This window comes from Megalobrama amblycephala, linkage group LG9 (assembly GCF_018812025.1).
Source record: "Megalobrama amblycephala isolate DHTTF-2021 linkage group LG9, ASM1881202v1, whole genome shotgun sequence".
Classification (NCBI taxonomy): Eukaryota; Metazoa; Chordata; class Actinopteri; order Cypriniformes; family Xenocyprididae; genus Megalobrama; species Megalobrama amblycephala.
Window position 1 is genome coordinate 12,741,616 of NC_063052.1, and position 20,396 is coordinate 12,762,011.

General features: G+C 38.6%; 1 protein-coding gene across 1 annotated transcript; it reads right to left on the reverse strand.

The window, feature by feature from the left end:
- Nucleotides 1-2,876: 2,876 nt before the first annotated feature.
- On the reverse strand, nt 2,877-13,743 carry zgc:110239 (uncharacterized protein LOC550326 homolog). Its single transcript, XM_048201633.1, has 11 exons — nt 13,541-13,743; nt 13,252-13,311; nt 13,088-13,180; nt 12,838-13,010; nt 12,493-12,742; nt 12,223-12,418; nt 11,400-11,590; nt 11,188-11,279; nt 8,412-8,573; nt 8,053-8,242; nt 2,877-3,208 (listed from the first exon to the last, which is right to left on the reverse strand). The coding sequence occupies exons 1-11, from the start codon at nt 13,584-13,586 to the stop codon at nt 3,021-3,023; spliced, it is 1,641 nt and encodes a 546-aa protein (XP_048057590.1). The 5' UTR covers nt 13,587-13,743; the 3' UTR covers nt 2,877-3,020.
- Between the last annotated feature and the right edge of the window lie 6,653 nt (nt 13,744-20,396).

Below are 20,396 nucleotides of genomic sequence, written 5' to 3' on the forward strand. Positions count from 1 at the left end.
GAGTGTATCAGTGCATAGTTAATGATGCAAAGGCAGTTAAATACAAATTAATTTAAAAAAACTGTGGGTATTTTAGCTGAAACTTCAAACACATTCAAGGGACACTTAGACTTATATTACATTTTGAAAAAGATTCTTGGGCACCTTTAAAAGTACTATGCTATAATTTACATGCAATTCATGACATTTGACGAGACGAGAAACGTTTTGCATTTTTGGTCAGCTTTGGTCCCCCCAATGTTCAAGACATGGTTACAGCCTTGGTTAAGACTATCAGTTTTAATAAAACTAAACTGTAAAGTTTAAAACATGGATGACTGGCCCTGAAAACAATGAAATTGGTGCATCACTTCTCTATATGCACTCAAATTGTTTATCTGGCCTCTCTATGCAAAACAGATATGCTCCGAACAAACATGAGGGAAACATTTGTGAATTAGAGAGCTGAACTAAATAAATTCAGTTCAGTTTTAACAGATTTTTTTTTCTCATCCTCGACTCATCCTGCACTACACAGATTTTTGTCCAATCAGACGCTGTTTAGATGAGAATGCCCCTCCCACTAACACCACTGGCAACTGACTTGCGACTTTTGTGAGCATTTCATCTAGTGGAAAGTAAACCAGTGCCTTCTTTGTAATGTAATCCTTTATGTACGTGTCCAGTGTTTGGGAATATTTGTCTTATTTGAGGACAGTGGCTTGCATTTAGTTTTGCTTGAAATGACAATTCCCAGAAACTTCTGTCTGGTTGAAATTGTTTTAATAGCATGTTAGTATCCTGAATAGTCTCAGTAGCTACAGGAAAAAGTATCTTGTTTAATGCTGATTTGGCTGAATTTAGTTTTTTTATTGCTTTCAGTGAAAAAAACGCCATCACACGCACAATTAAAGTGGTTTATTGCAGTATGTGATTGACATGCCATGTCTTTCCAATGTTGCTTGAGCCAATGCTACATACACTACTGCAGCCAGATGGACATGAGGTTATTGTGATGATGGACAGTCACAATCTCATGGACTTCAATCTCAGACAAGCACTGCCAAATGACACAATCTAGTTTTATCCTTTATATACTGATATTAACTTTTTAAAAACAGGCAATTGTAGTTTTACTGCATGAAATTGTTTGATAGAAATTAACTATTTTATTATTATCCAATTGGTCTAATGTTGTAAATGTTAACAGGCAATCAGATCTTAAAGGGATAGTTCACCTAAAATAAATAAATCTGTCATTATTTTCTCACCCCCATGTCAATTTAAACCCTCATGCTGTGTCCTATAAAATTTGTGAAGATCAATCACGCTGGTCTTTTTTCATACAAAAGATCATTCACCACTGACAACGTTTGTTATGCTCAGAAGAAAATAAAAGTTTTGAACTACGCTCCAAAAGCCTTGTCACACTACGCTTAATCCCAGGTTATTGTGGTTCTAAACCCTGCTTTTAACCCCGGGTAAAGGAACATTTCACACTTGGGTTAACCCTGCATTGCTGTGCCAAATGTGTGCAGCGTGAAACAAAGCGGTGCTAAAATATTACGACTAAACACTTAGAAACTGACAACAAATCGTGCTTTGGACAGTGACACGGAAGAAATCTGATCGGATTGGAACAAAATCCAATCTTGGTTTTGATCTGGATTAAATTACCAATTTGTGTTCAGATCTTTTTGTAAGATTGGAATACATTTGATCAAAAATAAAAAACATTTAGGATTATACCAGCAGAACGGTGAATTTCAGGAACAAAAATTTAATAAAGGCTTTAAAACCGAAACCCCCAAAAATACAACATTTGTATAATGTAATACACACTCATTTTTTATTTTGCTCTTGATTAGTTTAAATGTCAGAGTAATAAATTAGTAATAAAGTAGACATTAGGCTACCTATTAAGCCTTTCGCCTACAATAAAGTAAAAAAGAGATTTTGGCACCATAAAATAATGCCCAAACGGCTGTAAATATCAAACAACAATATTATATTTAATTTAAAGTGTTTATTATCACTGTTTGTTAAGTACATTCGGCACAATCATAAGAGATGAACCAGTCAAAAGTTCTTTGCGAGCGAACGCGAAGTTTCTCGCTACACAGAATTTTTTTTCTTCCCCCATCTCATATTTTTTCATCATCATGTCCCTTTAGGGGCTCCGTAGAGCACTTTTAATACAGATTTGGTCATCTGAAAAAGTGTGTAATCTTGATTAGGGTGATCCAATCCAATTTTGCTTTGAAAACTGGTGCCGAATTTTGACTCCCTGCAAAATTATTACCCCCCTTGTTGAAGTCACTATCTGATTGCCTAATCCTAACCCCACCCCTAATCCTAAACCTACCAATACTAGGGGGGTAATCATTTGGCAGGGGCAGGAATTCAGCACAACACTGGCACAAAAGATGGATTACCTGATCCTGGATAGCAAAACATGAGATTTCCAAATCCAGATCATTCTGATCCAGATTAAACAACTCTTATTAGGTGGTTTGGACTGAATCATTTCTTCAGATTGTAAGAAAGATCTTACAAGATTCACACAAGTTTGTTTCACACAAGTCAAAATGCCATGGTAACAACATGAAGGTTAGTAAATGATGACAGTACTATCCCTTTAACCAAACCATTTTTCATATCACTGCATGAATATTAGGAGGCTCTTACTCTGTCATGAGACGTTAACTGATTTGTAACTGCCTGGTACTCCTGTGAGAGGTAATGTGATGAAATGATGACATGAGAATAAAGCAAATAGCATCTAATGAGACTGTTATAAAGGCCTGCTAGCTGCTGCCTGTGGACAGTATGAGTGAGTGTTACTTTTGCTGCATGATGGAATGCAAGTCTTAATGTGATTTTACAATGAACAAGCATTTTATGACTTTCCATTTATTGACATTCCAACTGAAGCACAATAAAACTGTGAATAATTGTCCAGCATCCAGGATCTGCAATAAAACCAATGAAAACCATCCTTCTGTTGCCTTGTGAGATTTTCTTTGAAAGACGTACGTGTATTAGGCTAACGTCACGTACGTCGCATCAGTGGCCACACCACAGTTGTTGTCTTTCATGGACATCAGTACATAACCATCATTGCCCCAGTAAGTGGACCAGGAGTTCTTCACCAGCCAGTAGGGCTCGCCATTCAGTATCCCATAACCGACTGCTAACACGGCATGATCCAAGTCATCAGTCCCGTTTTCTGCGGATATAGAAAAATTAAACATGAATTGTTGGTTTCTACAGAAAAAGAGTACTGTATACATGATTTAAAGCATTGCTATGTTAAATGAATGCATGAGTATGTACTTGAGTATGATATATAAACTGTGCATAATATTATCATATATGTTTTTAGGATGTAATGAGTGAAATTACTGGAGTATACAGGCAGTGCTTACATGTAGTAGGAAATGTACAGTTTCCCAAAATGCAACATTTCCAGCAGCAAAATATTATTTTATAATAAAATAATGATAACCATATAATATATAAATCCATTTGCAGATGGAAACAAATTAATTGTTGTTAATTTACTATGTATATCAATGTGTAGTTAATATAAAAATGAATATACATATTTCCCAAAATGTTTCCATGTGCAAAATGTTATTTTCAGATGTTTGTAATAATAATAATAATAATAATAATAATATAAAACAATTTAATATATAAAAATGACTTTGCAGATGGAAGCATATTTTATGTATTATATATTATATACACATATATATATATATATATATATATATATATATATATATATATATATATATATATATATATATATATATATATATACACACATATATACATACATATATACATATATATATATATATATATACACATATACATATATATATATATATATATATATATATATATATATATATATATATATATATATATATATATATATACACACACATATATACACATATATATATATATATATATATATATATATATATACATATACATATATACACACATATATACACACACATATATACACATATATATATATATATATATATATATATATATATATATATATATATATATATATATATATATATATATATATATATGTGTATATATGTGTGTGTATATATGTATATATATATATATATATATATATATATATATATATATATATATATATATACACACAAACACACACAATCGGTAATTATTATGCATAGTTAATATAAAAATTAATATATACATATTTCCCAAAATGTTTCCATCTGCAAAATGTTATGTTTTTATAATAAATTACTTACAATATATAATATAATAAAATGAATCATATAAAATTAAATATGAAACAATTTAATATATAAAATAAATTTGCAGATGGAAAAAATTCCTATTGTTATTATTTTTAATTATGTATATTACAGTGCTTTGGCACATTTCTCAGATCAAAACTGAAATTCTCAAAACTACTTGTTCAACCACCACATCATCTAGTCACTTTTGCACATCATAAAAGCAGTTTCTCATTCTTCTGAACAAATTGCAAATGCTTTAGTACATTCAGGCAATTGACTATGTACAATTGTCTGCTATTTCCTACATTATCAATTGCAAATGTCATGTTGCTCAAAATGTGTTATATAGTTCTCTGTTGAATAATCTTACCCCTCAAAACATCTAGTCATTAGTTCATCGCACAAGTCATTAAATGCAAAATGGTTGACCTAGTTATCATAATGTCAAGTATATTATCTATACATTTTACTTTTGTAAATGTGTCCTGAATTGATGAATTTTGCAGGTGAATCCTGAATTTCACTAATGTATTCAGGGAATGTAAAGCATTAGATCAACCAATGATTCATGCACGTCATGAATCTTCAACTGGAAAGCATATATAGGCAGAGTACAAAACAAGAGTTTCAATTTCTGATAATGGAAGAACAGGGTCAACAGCTGGGAAGAAGAAGAAGAAGAGTAAGGATGTGTGGTAGAGGGGTAGGGAGGCAAAACAGAGGAAGAGGTAGATAAGGCAAAGGGCGTAGGCACATTTCTGTTGAAATGAGGCCCACTATGAGGCCCCACTACTGTGAACTATGTTCTCAATCATGACCGTACAATGGCTTATGCAGGTCTAAATGTGCAGCCGAATATTTGGAGAAAAACCTTTTCCTCGATCATTCAAGCATTTCGTAGACATAACAGGCATGTATTTCAGCAATGTGCGATGTACTCTAATATGGTATGCATGCTATAATCTTAATATTACAATGGCATTTTTACACTTACAGTAGCATATTACACTTGCTTTACACTTACAGTATAGTAGGCTAAATGAACTTTATACAGATACATACTATATCACACACATACCCATCTGAAATATTCTTCACCGTTATATTGACAACATGGCTAAGCATTCTGACAATCTTGTTCGAGAACAATGACACAAGAGGTGCATCCCAATTCGCGTACTTATGCACTATTCTATGACGTTTTTAAGTATAAATAGTGCGAGTAGTGCATTCACACTGAAAGTTGCAAAAAGAAAAAGTACACTTTAAATACTCGGATGATGCACTAAATTAACGGAAAAAACGAAGTGTGGAATGTTGGACACTTCGTGCACTCGACTGTTGCAGCTTTAATTACGTAGTGGAGGGGAAGTGAGGATCGGACTCCGTTGTTAAATGACAAAATAACCTTATACAATTCGCGCACTACATGGATGAGTACATAGTGCACAAGTACATAGTGTATAAGTGCATAGTGTATAGTGCGTCATTTGGGACGCAACTAAGGACTTGTCATTCTGACTGCACTGATATGTTCATTGATACATTGATATTTGAGAGATGAACTAAGGATTCTGAGCAAGTTCCAGGCTTTTGCAGTTCTAATCCAATATGTTGTGCTGTTTGTACAAATTATTTCGAGAAATGAACAGTTTTGCAAATTGTAAGGATGATTTGAGAAATGTACCAAAGCAACTGAGAAAAACTGTAATATGTATAGTTTATATACATATTTCTGCAAAATATGAAAAAAATTATATAAACAAATTATAGATAGAACAATAGAATGATAGAACGATAGACAGAACGATAGACAGATAGAACAATAGATAGAACGATAGATAGAACGATAGATAGAACGACAGATAGATAGATACAATAGATAGAACGATAGACAGAATAGATAGAACGATAGATAGATAGATAGATAGAATGATAGATAGATAGATACGATAGATAGATAGAACGATAGATAGATAGATGGATAGATAGAACGATAGATAGAACGACAGATAGAACGACAGGTAGAACGATAAATAGATAGAACAATAGATAGATAGAACGATAGATAGATAGAATGATAGATAGAACGATAGAAGATAGAACGATAGATAGAACGATAGATAGATAGATAGATAGATAGATAGAACAAACGATAGATAGAACGACAGGTAGAACGATAAATAGATAGAATGATAGATAGAACGATAGACAGATAGAACGATAGATAGAACGATAGACAGAGCGATAGACAGAGTGATAGACAGATAGAACAATAGATAGAATGATAGACAGAACGATAGATAGAACAGACAGATAGCTAGATAGAACGACAGATAGAACAATAGACAGAATGATAGATAGAACGACGGAACGATAGATAGATATGAAGATAGATAGAACGACAGATAGATAGATAGAAGATAGATAGAACAGATAGACGACAGATAGAACAATAGACAGAAAGATAGAACAATAGATAGATAGAACGACGGAACGATAGACAGAACGACAGATAGATAGATAGAACGACAGATAGATAGATAGAACGACAGATAGAACAATAGACAGAACGACAGACAGAACAACAGACAGATAGATAGAGCGACAGATAGAACGATAGATTGAACAATAGATAGATAGAACAATAGATAGATAGAATGATAGATAGAACGACAGATAGATAGAACGATAGATAGAACGATAGATAGAACGATAGATGAGAAATGATTGATAGATAGATAGAATGATAGATAGAACGACAGATAGATAGAATGATAGATAGAATGATAGATAGAACGATAGATAGAATGATAGAACGATAGATAGAACGACGGAACGATAGACAGAACGACAGATAGATAGATAGAACGACAGACAGAACGACAGACAGAACGACAGACAGAACGACAGACAGATAGATAGAGCGACAGATAGAACGATAGATTGAACAATAGATAGATAGAACAATAGATAGATAGAATGATAGATAGAACGACAGATAGATAGAACGATAGATAGAACGATAGATAGAACGATAGATAGAACGATAGATGAGAAATGATTGATAGATAGATAGAATGATAGATAGAATGATAGATAGAACGATAGATGAGAAGTGATTGATAGATAGATAGAATGATAGATAGAACGACAGATAGAACGATAAATAGATAGAACGATAGACAGATAGAACGATAGATAGAACGATAGACAGAACAATAGACAGAACGACAGATAGATAGATAGATAGATAGATAGATAGAACGACAGATAGAACGATAGACAGAACAATAGATAGATAGATAGATAGATAGGCAGACAGGCAGATAGATAGATAGATAGATAGATAGATAGATAGATAGATAGATAGATAGATAGATAGATAGATAGATGACTTCAGATGCAAAAGCCTCTAAGTGCCTGAAATTTTCTTCTAAAATGATGTTTTTGTTCAGTTATTTCACATTAATGGCAATGAAAAGGACCTATTAATTGCCATTAAACTGAAATTACTCAACCTAAACATACAAGCTCGATAGAAAAGCTCATTTTTAGAATTTATTACGTTCTGAATATATATTTATATATATAAAATTAATGATGAGGCAACTTATTGGATAGTACAAAACAAATTATATGCTAACAGACCATGTAATGCATCACAAAATCATAACATTGCAGTATGTGGTATAAAGATGGAGGAAAGGACAACTGAGTTTGTTTTAGGATTTAAGTTAGTGAGACTGAATGTGTGAAGACTCACTGCAGGCCGGTTCGTAGTAGACTCCGTTGCTGTAGAAGGCGAAGGAACGGTGAGCAGCGTCGATGCTGACTGCTGCAGGGCCGAATTTAAAGATAGCGGCCTTCAGTGCCTCAATATCACCACTGGTCACGTTAGTGTACCCGCTCAACTGTGCCACCATGAAGGACTTATCATAATGACACAAACCATTCTGAAACACACACAGTCATCTGATTAGTGACCACCAGTGTCTGAGAAAACAAATTATATGCCATCAGGAAATATTGTTTCCCATTATTGAAGTCAATTATAACCAAAAAGACTATCTGAAACAGTCAGAAACTGGGCCAGGTGGAGATGTGTGGTGTATGTACACACACCATGCCCTTATATCCTCCATAGCTCTCTGCAGTCGAAATGCCTCCATGCTTCATGATCCACTCAAAAGCTCTCCACTCCTCTCCTCCATCACAACCATTATTCCCAAATCCCCACGTGCAGTCGACCAGCATCTGCTGGGACAATGATGTCAGCTGTCCCGTCTAAAGGAGAGAGAAAGACAAGGACTAGTTTAAAGCTAGTAAAAAACTTAATTCAGTTGGACATTGCAAAAAAATGGGGGGCAGTTGCACTAGCTTTGGGTAAGTTACAACTAAGCCTAGTTTTGACATAAAGGGGCACTAAGTTACAACTTAGGCACTACTAAATATTTTTGGGTTGCACCATTAGTTGAAACATAACTGCAAATATAAATTAAATATTTACAGAAGCCTCTGACCAGAAATAACAGTTAGAAGATTAACTGAATTGCATCAATAAGCTCTTGTTTTACCCAACAGACATCAATAGAGACAGCGCATTTAAGCCACGCCCACACCGGGGAGGAAAACAATCCAACACTCTCCATTGATTTTGTACTGCGTGAAGCTGCCTCCTCGTCCTTTCTTGCTTCTAATAAAAGACAGAACAATGCCTAAAAGCTGCTGTGTGACAGGGTGTGCAGCAAACAAGCTAAAAAAAAAACAGAACTAAGTTTTTATAAGCTACCGAACCGTAAAAACCCAGACTTTAAAGGTGCCCTAGAATCAAAAATTGAATTTACCTCGGCATAGTTGAATAACAAGAGTTCAGTACGTGGAAAAGACATACGTTGAGTTTCAAACTCCATTGCTTCCTCCTCCTTATAGAAATCTCATTTGTTTAAAAGACCTCCGAAGAACAGGAGAATCTCAACATAACACCGACTGTTACGTAACAGTCGGGATCATTAATATGTATGACCCCAATATTTGCATATGCCAGTCCATGTTCAAAGCATTACACAAGGGCAGCCAGTATTAACGTCTGGATCTGTGCACAGCTGAATCATCAGACTAGGTAAGCAAGCAAGAACAATAGCGAAAAATGGCAGATGGAGCAATAATAACTGACATGATCCATGATATCATGATATTTTTAGTGATATTTGTAAACTGTCTTTCTAAATGTTTTGTTAACATGTTGCTAATGTACTGTTAAATGTGGTTAAAGTTACCATCGTTTCTTACTGTATTCACGGAGACAAGAGAGCCGTCGCTATTTTCATTTTTAAACACTTGCAGTCTGTATAATTCATAAACACAACTTCATTCTTTATAAATCTCTCCAACAGTGTAGCATTAGCCGTTAGCCACAGAGCACCATCAAACTCATTCAGAATCAAATGTAAACATCCAAATAAATACTATACTCACAGGAATCGATGCATGCATGCAGCATGAATGACGAACATCTTGTAAAGATCCATTTGAGGGTTATATTAGCTGTGTGAACTTTGTTTATGCACTGTATAACTGCACTTATAGTCGAGAGCTCGGGAGGGCAGGGAGCAAGAGATTTAAAGGGGCCACGCAGCCTGAATCGGTGCATATTTAATGATGCCCCAAAATAGGCAGTTAAAAAAATAAATTAAAAAAAATCTATGGGGTATTTTGAGCTGAAACTTCACAGATACATTCAGGGGACACCTTAGACTTATATTACATCTTTTGAAAAGACATTCTACGGCACCTTTAAGGAGACAAAAGTGGTTACAGGCAGTAAGACGTGAAGAATCAGCAGGAAGAATGGGTAAATTGTGGGATCCTGACACTATGCCTACATGTGCAGTAAACATTTTGTCACTGGTAAGTCAAATATCCAAATGTCAGTTTTATATATTATATTTCCTATATTAGGTTCCCCTCCAGTGAGTGTAGTTCTCTGAGTAATATGACACGTTGCACTCTGTCTCAATTGCCTTTATCCACTTTTGTGTCCTTAAACGCTTGTTTTACGGGTTCAACAGCTTTTAAAAATGTAGTTCTGGGTTTTTTAGCTTGTTTTCTGTACACCCTGTCACATAGCAGCTTTTAGACATTGTTCTGTTTTTTGTTTTAAGTCAGGAAGCAGCTTCATGCAATACAAAGTCAATGGAGAGGGTTGGATTGTTGTCCCCCCGGTGGGCATGGTTTTCAGATTATGACGCATGTCGCTCTGTCTCTATCCTTTAGACCAGGGGTGACAAACTCCGGTCCTAAAGAGCCTCAGTCCTGCAGAGTTCAGTTCCAACCCAGATAAAAACGCACCTGCCTACAGCTTTCTAGCAACCCTTCAGACATTGATTAGCTTGTTCAGGTGTGTTTGATTAGGGCTGGAGTGAACTCTGCAGGAATGTGGCTCACCAGGACTGATGTTAGTCACCCCTGCTTTAGACATATAAGAGAATGCTCATGTTTACACTCGCTTAAAGGGATATTTCAACCACAAATTAAAGTTCTGTCATAATTTACTCACTCTAAATTTGTTCCAAACTTGTATGAATTTCTTTCTTCTGCTGAACATAAAAGAAGATATTATGAAGAATATGTAACCAAACAGTTGATGGCCCTATTGACTTCAATAGCATGGGAAAAAAATACTATGGATAAGGCCCATCAACTGTTTGGTTAATCACATTCTTCATAATATCTTCTTTTATGTTCAGCAGAAGAAAGAAATTCATACAGGTTTGGAACAACTTTTAGGTGAGTAAATGAGGACAGAATTTTCATTTTTGGGTGAACTATCCCTTTAAAAATGGCCATGCCTTACAAAATCAGGTGGATATGTAGTCTGGAGTTTGTTGTGTAGATTTACCTTGAGGAAAAGAGCTCCCTCTAGTGTTCCAGTGGAGGCAAAGCTCCAGCAGGATCCACACACAGCCTGGTCTTTCACTGGTGTCACAGCACCTGAAAATACATATATGTCTGTGTATCATCATCTGAATCACTTCTGCAACACTAAACATTCGTAGAAAGATTCTGACTTCACATTTAACAACTCAACAAATACAAACAAGGATTACACACCAAACAGCCTCCAGTCTATTGAATCAGGGGTGGCTATAGAACGGACTTCAGAGGGAAAAGGTTGAGCCTTTCTGTGAACATGAGATCTTTTATGTCCTCTCATCATGGTCAGCTCTTCCTGTGACCGATCAGCCAGGTGATTGACCGAGAGGGAGAACGAAAGACCGGCTCTGTTCATAGAGTGCACATACCTGGAGAAGAAAAGATGTAAAAATCAGACAAGATCATTCTCATTATATAATTGTGTAGGCTCCATAGTCTCATTTGTTTCTAGATAGATGACGTCTATGTACAGTAACCAAAAAAAGGCCTTTTCTTCTTATATTTTTATCATTTCATCAAAGATACGCAGTCTTTATTTCAAATGAAATACATTTTTCCTGCAAAATTTGCTGTTTAAAAGGCTAGTTGCCACAGACAGACTCAGAATATACCATTAAAAGCTTAAAAACTAGCCTTTCTAAAAATGCCAGTCACTATAAAATTGTCAAAATAATAATTTGGCAGCAGATTCTGCTTGTTGTCAACATAATAAATGTCAAATACTTAAAAAATCTCCCAAAAAGTGTTCCTTTAATATTTTTAATAATTTCTCCATTATAAAAGCAATCAAGGCTGTGCGATATTGAGATATAATCATGGCTATAGGGGTTGCATGTTGTGCCTAACAACTATTCACATTTCAGCAGTTTTTCATACCATGTTGCTTAATAAAAATAGATTTGCAATAAAGTAATTGGGGTATTTTCTCAATTTCATATTTTCAATTTTATTACAAACCACCAAATCTCTAGTAATATTTGTTGTTGTTTTTTTCCCTCACCGAATATTATGTACAAAGTTGTGCTCGCGCTCCTCATGCTCCTTTTCGTTTTCATACTGACGCTCAAACTTCTCCTTAAAGTGGCCAAACATACGGTGGGCGTGGCCAACGGGGGAGGTGTGGATAAGGTCTTGAAGGGGATTGGCCGATAAACGATGCTCCGCACCAGGACCAGGAAAGTCACCACAGGTCATTCCTAAACACAAAAGTGAGCATTTGATTGGATGATCTGTCAGTAACAGAAACATGCCATGCATTTTAAGTATTTACCTCCAGGTAGTTTGAAAATGTCAGACTCAATTCGAGTACTGAAGTCACTGTAGTCAATAATGTACTTGTCGTAGTGGGACCCCAAAAGAGTGTTGAAGCCCATCATCTCATAGTGGTACGGGACGGCTGGGGAATCATTTCCCTCTGGACGTGTGACCCACAGACGATATGTGTTCTTCTTATTACCGACTTGTGTGACGTTTTTCCAGACCTCACACAGAACGCCTGCGTAATACTCCATCTTCTCAAACTGCATAACAAACAATGATTTTATACACATTTCAGCCCTGTTGCATTGGTTTGCTTTTCACGTTTGGGTGAACTGGCCCTTTAAGTAGTACATACTTCAAATTCCTGCAGATCAGGAAGTGCCGTCTGTGGAAGTATTGGATCCTCCTTGGTACCATTAAGCTGGAAACACTTCATAGTATTGAATTCTGTCTCAGTGGTGACTGGTGTGATCTTGTAAGTGGCACCATAATCCAAGTCGTTTCCAATAAAAAAAGTGCACACTGTACCTGTATAGGAGGCAGCAATTAGGAAAAACTACATACATTTCAATACTGCCTGATTTTATCATCTGACGATCACTGACCATGATAAAAGTCGATACGACTTCTGTTCCCCTTAAGATCGTACCAAGCTTCAAACGGTTCCTTTATCTCAGCATAAGGCAAAGACAGCATACCTATATAAAAGAGGCACATGTAACATACTGAAAACGAAGTGTACTGTACTGGGATGTACTCAGAAATGTACCTTTGACATGATACATCTTTCCAAAATCAGGAACTGTTCTGCCACCAACTGGTGTGGCATCTGGGGATGAAAACAAAGAATTATTTTCATCAACTTTTACGTATCAACTAATGCACAAGCATAATATACTATACACTACGAGTACTTAAAACATCACTAAGCCTAAATATAGTATTGCATACTCCCTCAACATGTTTAGTGTTAAAAACAACACAGGAAATGTGTCGCAGCCATTAAATCACGAGATCAGCTGTGTTTTCTTCCTGTTATCTTGTTGTTTTCTTTTTACCTGCAGCACTCAGCAGAAGCACAAACCCAGCTAGAAGACGCCACATAGTGCAATCTGAAGAAACCAGACAGACTTTCCACTGGAGATGAATAATAAGCTTTCATCCGTCTGAAAGTCAATCCTGAAACAAAACTACGTGAGTGTTTGTGCCAATGACGAGACGAGACAACAGAAAGTTCCAATAAAAACTCGCGAAGGAGGGACTGAATTGAAGTCATATGACACGAGGTTCTATTGCTGTCACATGACTGTAGTCAGCTGCTTTCTTTGAGCAACTTCCTTTATGGCGGTTAAAATTGCTGACTTAATTTCTAACAAGTTCATAGTTCACAACTGTTTTTTACCACACGAATCACAGTAAATCAGATTTAAGCGTCAAAACGAGAAAGATAAAGCGTAATGAATGTGAAGTGCTTTGAAATGAGAGATGGAAAGTAACTGCAGAAATGCTTGAAACACGAGATGAGCTTCTGACAGCGACAGAAATGTACACCAACACATGTGGATAATGCAAATGAAAGTAAACACTGGTTTTAATGTATTATTTTTTTTAACTGCGACTAAGTCCATAGACTCATCCCACACAAGATGATGCACTGTTAAAGGATTAGTTCACTTTCAAATTAAAATTTCCTGATAATTTACTCACCCCCATGTCATCCAAGATGTTCATATCTTTCTTTCTTCAGTCGAAAAGAAATTAAGGTTTTTGAGGAAAACATTCCAGGATTATTCTCTTTATAGTGGATTTCAATGGAGCCCAATCGGTTGAAGGTCAAAATTACAGTTTCAGTGCAGCTTCAAAGCGTTCTACACGATCCCAGATGAGAAATAAGGGTCTTATCTAGAGAAACCATCGCTCATTTTCTAAATAAAATTAAAAATTATATACGTTTTAACCATAAATGCTCATCTTGAACTAGCTTTGAACTAGTTTGACCGAATGTTTGAACTAAATTCTCATATACAACATGCAAGTATATAACAATTAGTTCAAGCTTTGACCTGTGGAGGGCAGTAATACACTTAGCAGTGTCTACACTGCCGGAATTCTAATAGAGAAGAAGAAGAGAGCTAGTTCAAGATGAGCATTTATGGTTAAAATGTATATAATTTTTCATTTTATTTAGAAAATGAGCGATGGTTTCTCTAGATAAGACCCTTATTTCTCGTCTGGGATCGTGTAGAAAGCTTTGAAGCTGCACTGAAACTGTAATTTTGACCTTCAACCGTTTGGAGGCCATTGAAGTCCACTATAAGGAGAAAAATCCTGGAATGTTTTAATCAAAAACCTTAATTTCTTTTCAACTGAAGAAAGAAAGACATGAACATCTTGGATGACATGGGGGTGAGTAAATTATCAGGAAATTTTAATTTGAAAGTGAACTAATCCTTTAACTAAGACAAATATGTACATATTCGGTTTTTTTTTGTTTTTTGTTTTTTTGGTAGTCTGTTGACATTATTCACAAGGTTTTCCCCCTACTTTCTTATGTTTACTGAACGTGATACAGCAGCATGTGCATGCGCAAGAGCACCAGGATCAAAACAACAACAGGGTAGGGGGGAGTGGGGTAAGATGAGCCAGTGGGTAAGTTGACCCTCCCCCTGTATCTTGGCAACCGTACCCATATTTTAAAACCACCCGGGAGGAGTGGAAGTCGCTTATTTACTTTAAAAACAGTTTTTGGCTTGTCAAAGTAAAATTTTAACATAGCAGATGTAATGTCTGTTTCATCAAAGCAAATTTGTCCAGGTCTAAAAATATTTATGAAGAATATTGGTGATTTAGCAATGTATAAAACCATGCAAGTCATTTAGCTAAATATTATTCTGAATTGGTAAGCTAGCTAGCTTTTCCTAAAATGGCAGCTATGGGGCAAAGTGAGCCAAATGCTGTGGGGTAAATTGAGCCAGTGTTTATCTTTATTTTCGAGTTTATTTGATAGCAACAGTGTACAAGCACACCAAATTCTTCTCTGATACGAACCAGAGGATGTTTAATTATATATATCTTTCCACCTGTAGTCTCAAATGGCCTAACATGGTCGACATTGCAGAAAAACTACCATGTCAAGAACCTTTTGACTAAAATGTCTATTAGTTTCAGTGACATTTATTCATTCTTATTTAATTTTACTCAACAAACTCTCTGTTTAGTCTGTTTATGGGAAGGTTACATCTTTGGTGTTCAACATATTGTTTCAGAAATGCAAACAATTAAACATACTGAAATTTCAACTTCATTTGGTTGGTTTTATGTTGTTTAAGTTAGCTTTAAAAAAAGAAATATTTGTAAAATATTTTAACAAACATGTCAGTCTATACCTGAATGACTTTTCTGCAGGGCTAATCTCCCTTTAAAGGTATACATGTGAATTAAATGTGGGACAATGGCCTTCATCCTCTCTATGCTAATGCCTTTCTGATTCAAGAGATTCATCAATATGCTGATTGAGGACTGTTGGGACACTCCAGGTTCTGTCTGGGGATGCAGGAACGTTGGTACACAATTTCCTTCACTACATACTATTTACTTGTGTGTTCTAACATGTGACTACTGTATGTCATGTTTGGTCTCTTCTGACAGCTTATAAACTGAACTGAATTGTGGTGAACTTAATAGAGATATTACCCTTAACCTGTTGCTTAAACGATAATTGAGGAGAATGTTAATGTAGCCAACTTCTCCCCCTCCTGATCACCACACCTTTCGGTTTCCTGTCAGGTGGTTTTGTTGTTTGTGTTCCACTCATGTTTAACAATGCTCTGCTCAAGGTGTGAGAAGGAAAGGTAACTGTTGATCTTGGAGAAAAGGCTTTAACCCTGCCACTCCCGCACCCTACATACTATACGCATACTACAAGAAGGCTTTACGGCCTTGTCTGCACAGCAATGCATTAATTTGTTACAGCTAAATTTTTCTATACAGTATTTTGTTCCATTCTACTGTCTGTATATTTAAACACGTAACTTAATTAATAACCTTGTCTACTTTAAAGGCTTTGAGAATCTTTCCTTTTACCACTGATAATACTGATAATATCTAAAAGTTCAGGTTCAATCCCATGTTTTCCTATCAGTTCTAAGAAATACTTTACCTTTAAAGAGTAAGAGATTAAAGCAAAACAACAACTTAAGTGGAATCAGATAAAATAACTGATTTTATGCACATTATCCTTCAACTATTTTTTGTTCTGATTATTGGTTCAAAATAGCAGCGTAAGGTTCCAGCCTTAGACTTACAAAAAATAAATAAAAGAAGATATTTGATATTTTTGCCCATACTGTCACGGTTGCTGATCCGCTCTCTCACCCTGTGGTCTTGTGTACGTGTGTTTTGTCACGTAATCAGTTGTGTGGGCGTCGCCGCTGATTGTCATGATCAGCGGCAGCTGTTTGTCATCATTACCAGCCTATTTAATGCCCTGTCTTTCGTCTCACATTTGTCAGATCGTTGTTTGGAGTGTCTCGTGTGTTTCCCCCGTGTTCCTCGTGAGTCTTACCTGTGATTGGAGTTCTTCGTGTCTACATGTTCCTGTCTCTTGTTTCCTCGTTGGATTTGATTCACCACAGACCTCACAAGACTCTCACTCACCACGGAACACCACAGATCTTCACCCACCATGGACCAGATTCCACGATCTCCACTCACCTGCTCCACGGCCCATCGAAGTCCCTGCGATCACAGCAGCAGGGGAGCATTTCATCCACCAACCGCGCTGTACAAGCCCTGGTGACGCAGGTGTCCGAGCTCTCCCAGCAGCTACAACAACTACGCAACCCCACTGCGCCACCCGCACCGTCCGTTCCCCCTTCACCACCGGACCAAGGCGATCATCCAGAGCCTCGACTGCCTGTCCCCCAGCCTTACTTGGGTGAGCCGAACTTCTGTAGAGCCTTTCTAAATCGGTGTTCCATGCATTTCTCTCTCCAGCCTCGCACCTTCGAGAGAGAGGAGACCAAGGTGGCATTCGTGCTCACCCTGCTCACGGGACAGGCAGCCTTATGGGGAACGGCGGTGTGGGAGAATCGGGATCCTTGCTGTTCCTCGTTCCTGGCACTCGCCGCGGAGATGAAGAGGGTCTTCGATCGTGTGGCCGCGGGCAAGGAGGCGGCCCGCCAACTCACGGAGCTCAAACAAGGTCATCGCACTGTTGCCGAATACTCGATCGAGTTTCGCACCCTCGCGGCGGAGTGCCGCTGGAACGAGGAGGCACAGTGGGACGTCTTCCTGCATGGGCTGGCTGACCGTGTCCACAAGGAAATCTACGTCCTGGACCTACCACCGGATCTAAACGGCCTCATCGAACTGGCTCTACGGGTGGATTCCCGACTCAATCGTTCAGAGCGCCTCTCCCGACCACACGGTGGAGCTAGTGGCTCAGAGGTTCGGGCAGTCGGCAGAAGAGACACGGTCAGTCCCGCTCTCGATCCGGAGCCCATGCAGGGTGGGAGGGCTCGGCTTTCCCGGGAGGAGAGAGAAGGGCGGAGGTCCCAAGGACTTTGTATATACTGCGGTGGCTCCGGGCACTTTCTGAATACATGCCCGGTAAAAGGGCCGAGCCCGGTAGTAAGTACGAGGCTACTATTGGGTGGGATCTCCGCGGAAAAGTCCTCTCCATCTACTCTCCTTCCGGTAAGACTTAGATGGGCCAATCACTCTGTCACCTGTCAAGCCTTGCTGGATTCCGGAGCAGAAGGCAATTTCATGGACACTCAGTTTGCACGCAGATTTCAATTATCCACTGTTCCACTCACCAAACTGATTACTGTCAACGCACTCAACGGCCAGAACCTTCCTGACATTTCATTCTCCACCGAGAAAATAACCATGATCACCTCTGGCAACCACACCGAACGCATTCAGTTTCTGCTCATGGACTCTCCCCTCGCACCCATTGTACTTGGACACCCCTGGCTCACGGAACACAATCCCAGGGTGGACTGGCGGCAGCACTCGGTGTTAGAATGGAGCACACATTGTCATGAGTCTTGTCTTGTCTCTGCTTGTTCGTCTGTTTCTGTTTCTGTGTTACAGGAGAACTCAGCGGATTTGTCAAACGTGCCCGTAGACTACCTGGACCTGAAGGAAGTGTTCAGTAAGTCCCGTGCTGCTTCTCTCCCTCCACATCGTCCCTATGACTGTGCTATAGAGTTAGTGCCCGGTAAGTCTCCGCCTAAAGGCAAGTTATACTCTCTCTCGGTTCCGGAGAGGGAGGCCATGGAGAAATACATTTCTGATTCTCTAGCAGCGGGGTTCATCCGTCATTCCTCTTCTCCAGCGGGGGTGGGATTATTTTTTGTGGGGAAGAAGGACGGTTCCTTGCAGCCTTGTATTGATTACCGGGGGCTGAACAACATCACGGTAAAGAATACTTATCCTTTGCCGTTGATGTCTTCAGCCTTCGAGAGGCTGCAGGAGCGTCCATTTTCACAAAGTTGGATTTACGTAATGCATATCATTTGGTTCGCATTAGGAAGGGGGATGAATGGAAGACCGCCTTTAATACCCCAGGGGGCACTTTGAATACTTGGTCATGCCCTTCGGGCTGTCCAACTCCCGGCGGTCTTCCAGGCACTCGTCAATGATGTGTTGAGAGACATGGTAGACCAGTTCATATATGTTTACCTGGACGACATATTGATTTTCTCCTCGTCTCTCCAGGAACATGTTCAACATGTCAGACGAGTGCTTCAACGACTGTTAGAGAATGGGCTTTTTGTCAAGGCGGAGAAATGCGATTTTCATGCACAGTCTGTTTCCTTCCTAGGGTACATCGTGTCGTCTGAGGGAATTCGCATGGACCCTGACAAGGTTAAGGCTGTGGTGAATTGGCCAAGTCCAGATTCCCGTAAGGCCCTACAGCGGTTTCTGGGGTTTGCCAATTTTTACCGGCGTTTCATTCGCAACTTCAGCCAACTAGCCGCGCCTCTGACCGCCTTGACCTCCCCCAGGACGACGTTCAGGTGGTCTGACGCAGCCGAGGCTGCGTTTTCCAAACTTAAGAGCCGTTTCGTTTTGGCTCCCATTCTCATTGGCCCTGATCCCCAACGTCAGTTCGTGGTGGAGGTCGACGCGTCAGAGGTGGGGGTAGGTGCAGTTCTGTCCCAGCGTTCTCCTTCAGACGATAAGATGCATCCCTGCGCGTTTTATTCCCATCGTTTGCCTCCAGCCGAACGTAATTATGACATTGGTAACAGAGAGTTGCTGGCGGTCAAGTTAGCGTTGGAAGAGTGGCGACATTGGTTGGAAGGGGTTCCGGCAGGGGTTCCTTTCATCGTCTGGACTGATCATAAGAATTTAGAATATATCAGATCTGCTAAAAGACTCAACTCCAGGCAGGCTCGGTGGGCACTTTTTTTCGGACGTTTTGACTTTTCCCTCTCGTACCGCCCAGGTTCTAAGAACATCAAACCCGATTCTTTATCTTCGTATTTTTGATCCATCCGAGCGCCCGTCTACTCCCGAGTGCATTCTTCCCGAGACATTAGTGGTCTCCACTCTGACGTGGGAGGTCGAGTCGAAGGTCCAAACGGCCTTAGAAGGGGTAACGCCTCCGCCCGGGTGCCCACCGAACCGGTTGTTTGTGCCGGAGGGGTTAAGATCCGACGTTATCAGATGGGGGCACTGTTCCAACGTGGCCTGTCACCCAGGGGTTAATCGCACCAACTCTTTGGTCCAAGCAACGATTCTGGTGGCCTGCTATGGCTCGTGACATTCGCAGTTTTGTCTTGGCTTGCTCGGTTTGTGCCATTGGTAAGACTTCCAATCGCCCTCCTCATGGGTTACTTCAACCGCTGTCTGTCCCTTCGAGACCCTGGTCCCATATCGCTCTAGATTTTGTTACTGCCC